This window comes from Brachyistius frenatus, unplaced genomic scaffold (genome assembly GCF_029030835.1).
Source record: "Brachyistius frenatus isolate BFR_SWC_R1_liver_20210118 unplaced genomic scaffold, ASM2903083v1 Contig_22, whole genome shotgun sequence".
Classification (NCBI taxonomy): Eukaryota; Metazoa; Chordata; class Actinopteri; family Embiotocidae; genus Brachyistius; species Brachyistius frenatus.
Genome location: NW_027210621.1, coordinates 2,977,524 through 2,992,379, shown reverse-complemented (window position 1 = coordinate 2,992,379; position 14,856 = coordinate 2,977,524). Strand labels below are relative to the sequence as shown.

At 39.6% G+C, this 14,856-nt stretch overlaps 2 protein-coding genes across 3 annotated transcripts in view; one reads left to right on the top strand and one right to left on the bottom strand.

The window, feature by feature from the left end:
* The window catches only part of ctnna1 (catenin (cadherin-associated protein), alpha 1), a 296,556-nt gene that overhangs the window by 24,441 nt on the left and 257,259 nt on the right, over window positions 1-14,856 (top strand). The gene's annotated exons all lie outside the window — the stretch shown is intronic.
* Window positions 7,991-11,358, bottom strand: lrrtm2 (leucine rich repeat transmembrane neuronal 2). The gene is made up of 2 exons (XM_069696917.1): window positions 10,719-11,358; window positions 7,991-10,048 (listed from the first exon to the last, which is right to left on the bottom strand). The coding sequence occupies exons 1-2, from the start codon at window positions 10,720-10,722 to the stop codon at window positions 8,412-8,414; spliced, it is 1,641 nt and encodes a 546-aa protein (XP_069553018.1). The 5' UTR covers window positions 10,723-11,358; the 3' UTR covers window positions 7,991-8,411.

Here is a 14,856-nt window from a genome sequence, read left to right as displayed (position 1 = left end):
CATTTCTCTTATATTTTGCAATCTCCTTGCTGAATCCTTTTCCATATTTTCTCCGTCGCAATCTCGCACTTCCCGTTCGTGTCCTCTTGTCTCTCGACAGCTTACTCATTCCCTGCCTCGACTTTTTGCCACGGGCATCTGAAGAGGATGACAAAATTTAGCTTTATCCCTCTGTCGCAGTGCCTGCATAGTGCCTCTCATTTCAAATACAGTTTTGGTTGGGCTTTTAGACTGCATACCTGATAGTTATAAGCTGTGTGTAACCTAACAAAAAAACACGCTAATTTATTTGAAGTAAAAACAAGTGCATACTTCTAATGGGGATATTAGTTGGCATTTTACCTGGGCTCTCATTTGTCACAGGTTTATGAAAGATAGTAGAAGTATGATTTCATGCCCAGGGGGTGAGAATATCATGCATGTGTAGGGCTTGTGAACTAAAAAAAAAAATCAACATGGTGAAAACTCTTTAAGAATTTTTTTTTTTAAAGGAGTTTCAAAGATGCGAGACTTAATGAAATACCAAGGTGAAAGCAGTTCAATTTATCTATTTGTAATCTCATCTAAATGCATAATTAAAACAAATTACACTACACACAATGTAACAGGGGAAAGATTTAGTGTCCCCAAGGCTTTTCGTATATTTACAGCCTCCATAAAACACTGGTCTGTCAGTAACAGCCTGTCAGGCAACATTTCCCAGACCTGGCCCTTGATCTTTTGCTGGTGAATTCTAGGCTTTTTGATTGGCTTTGCTAGGAGGTAGATGAGATGCCCTTGTTTATTTTATTTTTTAAGAGGGCCGTGGACTTGCAAAGGGAATTATTGTGATACAATATCTAACATGCAACTTTTCCCTTTTCACAGTTGTGCAGGTGAATGAACTTCACGAAACAGCATGCGTATTGGTTTCATAAGGCTTGATGCTAAATGATTTCATTGACAAGTACGGCAATGTTTGTCGCTATAGATTAATATATGTATATTCCTTTAGAATAATATTTGATCTTGCTGGTCTTTTGACCTTCACCCATGTCACATTTTTGGCCACTTGAAGGCAGGGGAAATTAGTTGAAAGTACAAGTGACTGATTATTTCCTGTTAGGGGCCAACAGTTGCTTATATACTCATAGCAAACGTTGTTGTTGTTGCTGCTGCTGCTGCTGCCGCCGCCGCCGGTGGTTAGAGTGAATCAAAATGGTGATCTGCAAAGCCCTAAAACCTAAACAATGACCTGAAAGATGCAATTAAGTGCAGTCAGATGGTCCTTCCCTGTGGGTTAGTTATGTTCTTAGCAGCACTGTAATCCATTAAATGCACAAATCAATATAATCAACAAAAGCATTTTTGTGCTGAATGTAATTAAACCTTTCAAGTCTGTTTTCTTTGCTTGTTAAGTCTGATAGGAAATTGTCCTTAGCCAGTCGTGCAAATACTGTTAAAATGACAACTAGAATATGTATTATTTGTTTGCCGGTGTGTTAAATGAGAGAATTACATTGGTTTGAAGGTGATAAATACAAAGTCAGCATGTATTGAGCTGTGATAAATGTGTCTCACTAGAAGGCAAACAGCATCTATAAATACAACATGTACACACATTTACACAGAACCTCCATTTTAGTAAGTCCCTTGGTTTTTATCAGACATGCCACTGACCCTGACAACAGGAAATTACTGTGTTCACAGCTCTGATATTAAATGTCAAAGTAGAATCGGTATTGCTTTACTGCATTAAATTATTAAGCAACATTAAATTATGCATATTTATTATGTTTTTTCCAGTATGGTGCATTCAACACATGCTCAATACAAATGTGCATTTTGTTATAACATTTATGAAGGATCCAGGGCCTACCTAAAGATATATTCAGCAAAATCACATGAAGACTGTCATAACTATAAAAGCACTCGCAGGGTGAAGTTGTTGTGAAATGGAGCTGTTGAGCTGTCACTGTTGCTTAGAGCAAGTGATTACATTAATGTACTTTAATTAATGGTGTATCACAAAATACACAATTTGCGTCTCTGCCTTACTTATAACTGTTTCTTTCTGGGTAGGATGCAGCATTGGCAGACGCACCATCTTGAGTGCTGGAATTTCTCTTAATGGCTACGTTTTAACTGAGTCGATTTATCACGACAACGGAAACAAAACCTTAAACACAGCTAAATAACAGAAATCTGTGGTTTTGACAGCCGATCTGGTCGATTGAGCCACGAGCTGGTAGAACAGCATTTCTGCTCTCTAATTGGCTTATTCATTTTAGAATCAAAATATTTACGCTCAAATGTTAGTTTGCATAATTTCTACCCGCCTGCACTTTGTAGCATTAAACTTAAAAGTTGTGTTAATTTGCTGTCTGTTAGTCCTGAATATAGTACTTGGATTAACACCTTTTGAATTGCTTATTAGCAAATGCAGTTGCGTTTTCTGTAGACTTTTTTTTTTTTTTTTTGAAGTGTTTAGCAATTGTTTTGTGAAGGGTGAATCTATCGACGATCAAAAAAAAATGTCATGAAGTTCTTTTCTGTATGTGTGAAGTTGCCATCATTTCAGAAAGATTTAACTAGAAAATACCATATTCTGCACTCTTGTTCATGAATACTGCAACCTCTCTATTGTTTGTACTTGAACCCACCAACGATATCCTTGTAAAATGGCTTGCAATTTTCTGAGCAACAAATACATTAGGGGGAGGTATTCGCTGATTAGAGTCCAGATCAATATCTCCTTCTTCGTAAGCATTTTCTAGATGTATTGGGGGCCTCATAATGAACACCTGGAGTATACATGGGCTCCGAGTCCTTGAACCCTGCAGACTTCTGAGGCCATGCAGTCAGACTCCTCAGTTTAGTGCCTCCCCCACTTGGGCACACTGCAGGTTAATTACTGCAGCTTACTTTCTGTAGACTTCATCAGAAAAGAGCAGGTAAAATTGAAGTGGCTCTTACATTGGGATAGCCATGTTATACTATATTCCTTTTACAATGTTTTCATCTTTCGAAACGACTTGACACACGCTAGGTTGCGTTCAGTAAAGTTTACGTCTCGAGTTAAATTGTTTACCAGAAAAATGCGATCTGAAGCCTTTAACAGAAACATATTCTTTCCTTTGAACACATTAAACTTGTCATGTAAACTGACTAATTATTTGGAGACAAGTGCTTTATAGATTTCTGGATAGAGTTGAGTTTCAGTCCCCAGTTTGATCAGAGTCATGCAATATTTAGAAACTGCCTTGGTTAGTTTGTGTCTGAACACGTGGTAAAACACCACCAAAGTCCCACAATAATACAAACTTATTAAGGTAAAATGATTATTTCTGTCAAGGGAGTCTGGTGGCTTTGAAGAGAGCGATATAACAGCACAGCTCCAAAATGGGAAAGGGCTTTTTGACTGCAAGGTAAAGCAGTGAACCAATCATCCAACTCGTGGGTCTCTACGGTTTCTCTTGAGCTGGGAAAGCACCTGCCCTGAAGTAAAAGCTAAAAAAAACAAAAAAAACATCCCCCGAAGAACTCTGATGGTTCTCATTCTTGCAGCGCAAACACAAAATAGATGTCCAAACTTCTCCAACTGTTCTTAAGAACTGTGAAAAAGTTCCTTGTGGTAACTGTTTGCGAAATTGGCCACACCTTAGCTTCAAAATGCTTAGCAAATGAGACCAAATTATCACAGATAAAAATTAGAATGATTAAAACTGAGATAAAACTTGAATACATTTTCATCAAAAGACTATGATTAAAACGGGTACCACAGTTTTAATCCGCTAAAGCTAAAATAAAATAGTCCAGTGTTATAGGTCAGATCCATTAATTAGTTCACAAGCTGCTCTCAGTCTCCATTAGATGTCATATCTATATATTGTCTCATAAAAAAAAAGAAAAAGAAAAAAAAGTCTCCTGCCGATAAAAACAAACAGGTAACATGTAGATTTTGTTTCTCTTCCTGCGACTCATCAATGTCAACATAAGTCTCCCTCACTGGCGTCAGAACTTTCCATTATAATAAAGAATTGACAGTGGGGGAGAGTAAGATCAAATGTGTGCTCTATTTATGAATATGTCTACACATGTATGCAAAATATAGAGCTCCTGTGACATTCCTGGTGAATATGACTAACCTTCAGTTTGTATGCAAGTGTTGCCTGGTAGAATTTGTGGATTGTTTCTAACATGCATACAATTGACTGAGGGTGAAACCCAAAGTTGAGTCTGGAGATAGTTTGTTCTGTGTCCGCTTTGTTAAACGTCAGTATAAAGCCAGCTTTTTAAATATATATATTTTTACCACTCCTTAATCCAAAACTCAATATGCAATCAATGTGTTCTGCATAATGTTTAATTTACTTCTGAGATTACTAATCTGTAGGTATTACTGCACTTGCCTTGCAATAATAAAATCTAATAAATGTAGTTTTAATTTGTTAAAACCTTAAGTTATTTAAAAGGTCTAAAAATGATGATGCCCCGATGTCAATGTAAACTGGTCAATTTGTCTGAGGTGCTGCAGTTAATATTATTCTGCAACCCTTTTACATTATCCCAGGCCTTATCCATGGAAGGAAATACAGGTTTTATTGTATAGTCAGCGTATTGATTATTCATTTTTTGTCATTTATTAGGTTAAAAAACAAACACAAAACATTTACTCCTTCTGTCTTCTCAAATGTGAGAATGTATAACTTTTTTCTGTTTTAAAATCATAATTTAAAAACCTTCAATTTCACAACTTGATTCAGGGTTATTGAAACTTGTGTTGGGCATTTGTCAATATTTTCTTACATTTAATGAACTAAATGGTGATCCAATTAGTAAAACAAAAAAATTGAGAATGTAGTTGACTATTAAAATCTGTATCAGATAACTGCAGACAGCATAGATTACTCTGTTAAATCATGACCACATTCAGATCCCTCAAAACACGGCATCACTCAGCCTTAAGCTTCTTTATATCGTATAACCCAGAAACATGAATTTACATAGCAACATAATTTAAATTTCTGTGTCATCAACTTGTAAATTCAGTGCTCAAGTCATTTTGTTCACCTGCATTAGTGGAAGGGAACTGGACTCAAATTAATTCTTTATCCTTCGGTGCTTTAAACTGTATATTAGAAATGTTTTAAAATTGCCACATGGGGTTTTCATTATATAATCATGCATATCAACCTCCAGGGTTGGATTTGATTTAGTTTGCTCATGGAGTTTTGCAAACTCAAGATTTATACATTGAATCAAAAGGTAATAAAAGTCCAAACCAAGTTGTGGGCAGCCATCAGTTAGCAAACACATTGTAAATTATAACCATTTTATTTAAAAAATATATGTTTTGAGGGGACAATGTTTTTTTCTTTTCAGTTTGGCACATCTTATCCACTATACAGATATGAAATTGTACATATTACAATACAAAAGGAAAATGGGAAGAGAAAAGCATTCATTTTGCACAAAGAGTTTGGGTAAGAGAGAGGGGATTGGTTCACTTTTTTTTTTTTTTTTTTTTTTTTAATTTTTAGGCAGGGTGGGGACAAGGGCTTGAGGATGACAAGAGGAAACAAAAACAGTTTACAAAGAGCCAGAGTGCAAAGGGATGCATATTTCTACAAATTTTGTGGATTTTCAGTCACTTGGTACAACCGTAGTCTTAAACAGTGAAATGTCAAATGATTGAAAGAACTTTATAGGAATTCCATATACAGCCCCATTCTTGGTGTTAACGAAAATGAGGTCTTTCCATAATGTTTGCTGAATGACACTAAGAAATATTGAACTCAATTTTGACTTTTGTACATGCAAGACAGATTAGAAGGGCAATAGTAAAAGCAGTGCGAAGCTGGAAGAAAACTAAATTAGAAAGTGGAGGAAGTTGGCTTTGGAAATAAGATCAGTGTATGCAATGTTTTCCATTGGATTCAAACATGAAGTGTAACAGTTTTTGGTTTCACCTAAGCACTTCCTTAAATTGTTGTAGGCATCCTATGAGCATGTTCTGAGACACGTTGACACAAGCATTCATTGAGAAGTTTGAAGCCAGATTTTGACGAGCTCAACACAGAGACGAAGCTACAAATAATACCTCCTTCCTACTTCCTGAAGGCATCAGCCAATGAAGTCCATCCTAATTGCTCAAAACCACAGATCCCACTTTAAAGTTGATCATGGATGTCCAGATGATTCTGGTCATCCTAATTGGTGACTTTGACAAACATAATTAGAAGGTGGAAAATGATAAATTGTTGGGAATATAATGACATGTCATATTCTGGTTTCCAATGTTAAGAGTTTGACTTTAATTCTTCTGTGTTCAAACATTGGATGGCTGATCAGTTGACTAAATGTGTTGCTGCCGTGTGGTCAGTGTGCATTTCAAGCCCAAGGTGCAGGGTTATTCAGTCGCTCCATCCTCTGCTACCTTTACTTGGCCAGAAGGACGTTCATTGGTTTTCATAAAATAAGACATTACCCCATAGTTGGCCCTCTCCATCGTCCCATCAATTCTTCTCAATCCCTCTCTCTTTCGCCCTGCCCCCCACTACCAAATTGAACACAAAGAAGTGCGAAGCTGCGGCAGCAGCTTTAGTCTGATGCTAATGCACATCCTCTCCCTGCTGCATACAAATGTGTCCTGACCCAAGCTTGCTGTTTGCTTATCACTGGATCTTCATTTGCTCTCAGGGTATTAACCGCAGTTTAACTTGACACTTGCGAGTGCTAACCCAGCAACACTTATGATATTTATTTTCACCATAAATGCATTTTCAAGACTAAAAACAAGAACAGTGTGTTAAAATAAAAGGTTCAGTGATGTTTTTGGGTGGTGCAGAGGATGATTGTACTAGAACTATTTTTGAGTAGTTGAACACCTAAATGTTGCTGGATCACTGGAGTGGGTGACAGAATATTAGATTCTTTTTGCCTTGCCTTAATTGGTTCAATCTTGAGCCTGTCAGTCCTGATTAGTGTGTAAGCTGTAAAGAGCATGGGCTGCTGGGAAAGGTTTTATTTTCAGACGGAAATGCTCTCCTAGCTGGCATTTGCGCTGTTCATTACTCTCTCACTTGCCACCCTCACACCTCACTAGCGCGTGTGTTTATTGATTTATGAGTATTATAGCAAATCAGAAGGTTGCACTTAACTAGGTTAAGCTGTTGGAAATGCTATAGTCACAGTTTGTATGGCATTTGGTAACCAAAGAATCCATGTGCAGATCAGTGAACATTTGAAGGTCTAATATTCTGATCTGCATGTCTGAGGTGAGGTGGTGATCCACGAGTTTCTACGAAGCAGTGTAGTATACTGGAGATTAACCACAGGTGATCAATGCTCCATGCATCCCACAGGTGGTGAATTTATTTGTGGTGGTTGGCCCTCATGAGCAGGAGCTCCAACATCCAACAATTTAAGTCAGCTACAAAGCAGCCTTGTATTTACGAGCTAATGTCAGATTAAGGAGGTCATTTCTCCAATCCATATAATTGATCATAAATTCTCCATTCTCAGTACACAAATTTAGTTGCATTTCCACACCGAAGACATTTTTGGAAGCAATCCAATTTTCTAAAACCAAAAAAAATAATCTCTTTTGGCTATGGGCAGCTATTTTTTGTGTTTTGCCACCCAAATATTGTCTTCACACCGAGAGCCTTTTGATCTGATGGACGATTATTGATTTGTCGAATTAACTCAGGTCTGATTTGGAGAAAGTAATACCATTAGTGTGTACTGAATAGAATTTCAGGATTTATCTCTCCCCAAAAGAGGATTTATCTTTATTTGTAGCATAATAACAATAATGACATTTATTTTACAGCTATAATTCAGAAGTTGAGTTTGGTCTTGGTTCTCTTTAATGTATCATAGTTCTCTCAAAACAATGAAACCGTAAAACAAAAACATTCTGACAAGTGATCCAGTTCATTTGCCCAAGTGATTGAGTGACTGGCTTACAGTGCCTGTGGTGCAGTTAGAAACATGATATCAAATATTTACTTCTTTTTTTCTTTTCTTTTTTTTTTTTTAAAGAAATAGGACATAAATCACATTTCTTCACTTAATGTATTCTGTTAGCAGAGGGCCATTTGGCGAAGTAGTTTCTCTGTGCTGCAGAATATAGACAGTGTGGAGACAAATCTCACAGTTTACAATTTTCTTCTTTAAAATGATTGCCCCTGCCTGATATGAACAACCTTGCATTCATAGAAAAATAAATTTGTGACTATCTCTACATCGTCCCTAAACTGTCCAACCTCTGTCATTGTAGCAGTCAACATTTCTCACATATTCTCAAATCTCACTCGTAGAAATTATGCTTTTTACATAAACTGGAAAACAAATCAAAAAAGCAAACCCTGTATCATCTGAAATGGTCAAATGACAAACCATATGCTCTAGGAATAAATAAGAGTTCATACTTCACACTCTTTGTAAGGCAGTTGCTGACACTTGCACTGCCCGTAGCCGTTGATGATCACGAGTGCTCCTTCTTCATGGCTGGGCTCGTACTCATTATAGGGTACCTGTGTAGCGAGGTCTGCCATAGGCTGTCGCTGCTGGGTCCTCATCTGTCTGCGGTTCTGAATAGCCGAACAGTGGCGTATCCGGCGCAGGGTGGGAGGGCAGCACTTCCGTGAGATAAACACAACGAAAATGATGAAAAAGAATGAAAATAGGAGGGCCATAGTTCCAATGATAACCCTATGAGTCATAACAGTGTTGTCCGTAGCTGAGAAGTCATCTGTTACAGCTGCCTCTTCCAATGGAGCAGTCGTTGCTTGAGCAGTGCGTTGTGTTTGTGTTGTGGTTGACGTGGTAGTGACCGTGGTAAAGCTCCCAAAATCCTCTGCATAGTCCTGTGTGGGGGTCGGCTGCATAATTCCAAACAAGGAGCTTGTCATGTCTGCAGCTGTCGTAGCGTCTGTGGTCGTACTGACGGTCTGAACAACCGGCGCTGAAAAATTCTGGCAAAGCTGGAATCCATAAACAGCATCGAGTATCTCCTCTCCTTGGGCATACTCAGGACTGTGGCAGAGAATGGAATGTTCCCACCTTCCCTTGAAGGTGCTTAGCCAAGTTGCCAGAGAGCAAATCCTTTTGGTACATTCCCAAAGGTTGCTTGACAGCCCAATGGTACCCAGAGACTGCCACATATCCATAACTTGGGGATCCAGGCTGCTTAGTTTGTTGTTATCCAACAGCAAATTCTTTAAATTAGGCAGCGTTTGAAACACATCAGGTGTCAGGACACGGATTTCATTTCCTGTGAGGTCCAGCTTCTCTAAAGTGGTCCAGGTCCATTCCATGCCACATGTCAGGTTGCTGATCTTATTCCATTGCAGATATAGAAACTGGAGGGCAACAAGGCGAGGGAAATGGGCCAAGTTAATCTTGGTCAGCTGATTGTGTTCCAAGTGGAGCTCTTTAAGCTTAATGAGCCCAGCAAATCCATTCCGGGCCAGGCTCCGTAGACGGTTGCTGCTCAGGCCCAGATATTCCAGGCTGCGGCAGTCCCAGAATGCCCGAACAGGTGTGGTGCGAAGTAAATTGGAGCGAAGGTGGAGTATCTGGAGTTTCCTCAGACCGTGAAACAGTTCTGGTTCCAATGCAGTCATCTGATTGAAAGACAGGTCCAGTATCTGTAGATTGATGAGGTGGATGAAGGTTGTGTTGGGCAACTTGGTGATACGATTGGAGCTCAGATTGAGGTCCTTCAGTTTATAGAGCCCTTGAAAGGCGTCCTCTTGTACCGTGGTAATCTGGTTGTGGTCTAGATGTAGCCAGGTGAGCTGGCTGAAGCCATAGAACTGATCAGGGCTGAGCTCAGTGATGCTGTTATGGCGTAGTGACAACCCCAGGGCTCCCTTGTCCACACCATCTGGGGGTGCCTTCAGCCCCTGGGTGTCGCAGTAGAACTGCAGGTCCTCACAGCGGCATTTTTGAGGGCAGGTTGTGCACGATGCAGGAGACAGCAGGCACGCTAGGAGCATGCTGATCACACACACAGCCGCTGGTGCAGGTCCCACCAATGGCCACCTTGAATGGAAACCTGGGTGGGTTTAAAGACATAAAAATTAACTGGGACGGGAAAGGTAATCTCTGCAGAGCATTTATAAGTAATCCATAGTGGTGATTGGGCTGTCTTTCCTATACATGTATCACTTCAGATATTTCACATTTGCTACTTCCTAATGTATGTAAACATGATACATTTGAGCTCAGGTTCAATGGAGATGTCTTTTAGTCCGGCATCTAACGATCAGTGACACGCATGAGCTGGACTTTCTGTCATCTACCCAACTATTTATATTTAGCATATTTGGTCCACATTTTGTGCTGTGCAGTTTGGCTTTGATAGAAATGTCTTCCTCAATTGCTGTCTATCATTTGTCGGCTATGGCTGTATGTTTTTTTTTTTTTCGCCATATTTAACCAGCTCAAACATGCGGTCATCTCTTAAAAAAAAATAGCAATAATAGTAATGATCAATAGATTTTTTTCATCCTGAACTCTTTTTCATCTGATGAGAGGTGCTCTGTAAAAATGAAATGCTATTTAAAATGTAGATCTTTCCAAGTCGTGTGTCGGTCATGAAGGGAAATTGAAAGACCATTGCAGTAAATAGACGAGGCACAAGAGCTTTTAGTCCTCAGCCTCCCTCACTCTTACTTGTGTTCTCTATTCATGGTCAGACGTGCCATATAAAGGGGCTAACTTACCCATTCTTTTGTGCACATCGGAGGCTGCATTCAACTGTCCTTTTCCGCAGACTCTTGGAGCAACCAGATGGAAGAAAAATCCAAAGGGAAAAAGCCCTTTTGAGTGAGCACAAAAGGAATCGGCTTCTTTGGAAATAAAGCAATTTTGAACCCACCCAATTGAAACAAAATATGAAATTCCATGTCCCAAGATGATGTTAATTCCAGTTGTTTTGCGCGAGTCCTTTAAAATCCAGGATCAGAGAAGAGGTCGTATCTTTTTCCTTCAACCCACGAATCCTTGAAACAGATATTTATATATTTTTTTTAAGTTGATCAGTTGCATCCAGAGCGACTCCAGCGAACAGACCTCCCCCCCCTCCCTTTTTCTTCCTTTTCTTTTTTTTTTACCCTTTTGTTTCCCTTCCACCGCAATGATGTCAGCTCAGATGGTTAATTGAAGCTCAAGCATTTCTCTTTCATGGATGTGGTCCTCCAACCTTAACTTGTTGATGGCAGCCAGAGATCCTGCTTCCGATGCCGGCTCAGCCTCAGCATAGCTTCTGCAGAGCTGTGAGCGCAGCGCTCGTCTGCTAGCTGAGACGCAGGGAGAGAGAAAAAAAGCAGAGCAGGGAGTCGGGGATGTTATTCTGTGCTTTTTGTTGCAGCCACTCACTGCTACAGAGTGGTGGCAGCCTGGCGTCGATCATCACTACTGTTTCTCTCTCTCTTTTTCTCTCCCACACACACAAACACCCTCTCACGCTCTTGCTCAGTCACTTGCTCTCTGCTTCATACACAGTGCCTGTGCACCTTAGTCTTCCTCCACCTCCCTCTCGCATCCCCCTTCCCTCCCACTGGCTCGTCACCATCGGAATATTGATATCTTGAACGTGTTGCGGCAGCTTGCTGTTGAAATTGACCACAGCTGTAAATCTTCGCCTCGCCTTGCTGTTGTTCTGCAGCCACTATGAATGAATGTATACGAGAGACATAAACAAAATAGCGAAACAAAGTGCAGTTAGTAACTTGTGGCTCTAGACAATACAATCACGAGCAAGGTGTGCTGCATTGCCTCATCCCAGTGTGTGTACCACGGCAGCGCTAACATAGGATGTCGGGCTTATATTCATAATTTACATATCTCGAGTGCAGTGCTTTAATTTTTGAGGCATGCGATGTATGGCTAGCGGCTCTGAAGTTAAATTAGGCTCGCTTTTAAAATGTAATAGACGAGGCTCAATACCTGCTTGATGGTGTGAAATGCAAGGTGAGATCAAAGTAACGAAAGTGCTGTGAACAGGATTTCCTTTCTGACTGTGAGCAAATGGTTTTGTAAAAAGAAGGCTACATTTCAGAAGCATTTAGACTGCTAAACAGAATGCCATGTCCGTAGATAATTTCTAATCCCTATAGTCTTTAATTATTTAATGTCTGTTGAGATGGGTTTGAGGGTAAAAGCTGCCTCACTAGATAGAAGAAAAAGTATAAAGCACGGATACTATCGCTCCGTCACCTTTTGTTTTACTCGGGCATCTGTTACTTGAACGCACCCTCAGGTTCCTGCAGCCTGCCACTCTCCTCCTTGCTTTGTACGAATGTATTAATCTCATTACTCTGAATTTACTTGATGTGGGTTTGAAATCTTGTTGTATCCCTTTCAGACAAACAAATTTAATGAGTGCAATAAAAGAAGAGGGAATACAATTTCCATTCTGTTCTTTGGCAGCAGATGACAGTGAAAAAGTTAAAAGAGTAACCAAAACAAATGTACTATTTCTCATAATTAAATGTTTTTTACGTCGCAGAACTAACTTCACAAAGGCACTAAACTTCACACAGAATTTGAAAATTACTATTACAATTTTTATTACTCTCTCATTAATTTCAATTCCTAGGCTTTAAAACAACTGACTTTCCAGGTACATTGACCTGCATGCTAATATTAAACTCCACATGTATTGTGGTAGAGTACATCTCCCACTTGTACTCTTCTACAAAATGTGAGGAAGGAACCTTTGCATGATATATTCCCTCTGTCTGTTTGCTGGCTTTTCATTTGGGATTCAGGATGTTTGAGAAGCAAATTCTAATTAATGGACATACAATTAACCAAACTTGGTGAAATATTGAAAAGCAATATTGTTGAGCTCTGTGATTTGACACTTGGCAATTTTTTTAAAGAATCCAGCAGGCTGGTGGTTTTGTAGAAAAGGATGTTCCTAAAACTGTCCTGAAGGAGACGGATTGAGACTCACCTGAGTATCATAAAAGATGCCGCAGAGAAACTGCCTCTATAATGAGCACCCGGAGAAGTGTTTCAGAACCCTCTGGTGTGGAAATGAAATATAGGCTAGGCCTGAATGAAATAGGATTGAAAGACTTGGGGCCGAGCAGGCTAAAGCCCTAGCACAGTTCTGCATCCAGCCAGCAAAAAAAAAAATCACAGTGGATTAGTGCTCTTGGCGCTCCCTGGCCCCTAACTCTGTGCACAACCCCCCCAAAGGGCAGTGGGGGATGGAGTAGGTCAGTGCCACCACCATCCATGGAGCTGTGTTGCACTTGATTCAAGCATTGAGGGTCATGAAGAGCCCCGAGTCAAACTGGTTCTCTGACTTTCCATTGATGCCGTCGCCTGGTCTTGTAATTCTACTCTAATTTTATGATTCTTTGGTATTAGTGCATCTCTCACTCGGTCTTTCTCTTTCTTACTCTATCGCTCCATCCTTCCTGAAAGTTTTAGATTGTTAACTTATGCCTGAGCAGCTTGAGGAATGTGACTGAACATCTCTCTGCTCTCAGTGGGGTGCTGTGGTTAGGGCTTTGACTACTGTGTCACGCTTAGCTGAGTGACTACTGCCTATAGTGTTGTGATGGTACTGTACATCATTTACACAGTTAACCATGTGTAGGAAATTGTAACCTTTTAATCAACACACATTCTACTTGAAGATGAGGATAACTAGACGTGAGGGGAAGAGCTTAGACTATTATTTTTAGTGTTGCTTTACATTAGTGCTCAGCCGTCGTCAAAGGCTTTTTTCAGTTGCTTTTTATTCATGAGCAAACAATATATCCATCTCCACACTGATGTGGATAGATTTGAACACATATATATTGCCTTTATAGTTGTGGCTTTCCACAAGAAACGCTGTCCAACCTCCCGTTTCCTTCCCAAAAATTGATATTGAGGAAAATACTGGCCTCACCCCATAATGTTTGATTTTGGGGGGGGGGGGAGATTGTTTTGAGAATGTTACTTAGCATGTCTGATTTTTCCAAACATGGTCAAAGAGCTATTGTTTTTTGGGGTTTTTTTTTGCAAGTGTGTTACAAAGTCACCTCTACCACACTACCCAATCCAGTCCCTACTTGTTTCGGAAGTGTTTCCAGTTTTCACAGTTGTGTAGCTGATGTTTGCCTTTTCAGACCACAGAGACAAATAGCTTCTTATAATACACAATGACAAATTATTTGTGCATCACCTGATTAAAAATTTGAGAACACCAAATCAAACATTTTTAGTGTTAGAAAATCAAATTCTGCTTGTCACTTATTCAATTTTCAGAATTATAAACATTACAGAAACTAAAGTTAGTGATGAAAATAAAGCAATTTCTTCATGTTTGACAGCTCAATAGTTCCACATCAAAAAACTAGCCTGCATGCCAGGCTGCTTTAAATAGTTTACTGTAATATTGAACAGTGTTCTGTACAGCATCCATGAGGAGAGCTGTGGTGGCAGAAGGCTTTGGACAGGATTTGGATAGCCGTTCCTGATCCATGCATGAATACAATTTTGGATTTAAATGCAGTTTGCAACCAACTGCAACACTTAGACGGTTGCGGGGCTCATGAAATATTGCACTGATATACTGCAAATCAATTGTTTTTGAAACCAACTGGGTGCCTTTTACCAATGCATGCTTTCATTGTGTGTTTATAATTAATTGATAGCGTTGAACTCTGTTGTGGGCTCAGTGGATCACTCGCGATGCTGCGAGTTAAAAAGTGATTCCAGTGTTTATGGGAGGGTAATATGGTGCTTTTGACAGCTGGTCTGTGTAGAGTAGAATTGTTTACAATAAATAAAAGGATGGAAAACGGATCGCACTGGATGTCTGCAGTACGATTTACAGATCACTGATTACAGATTCTC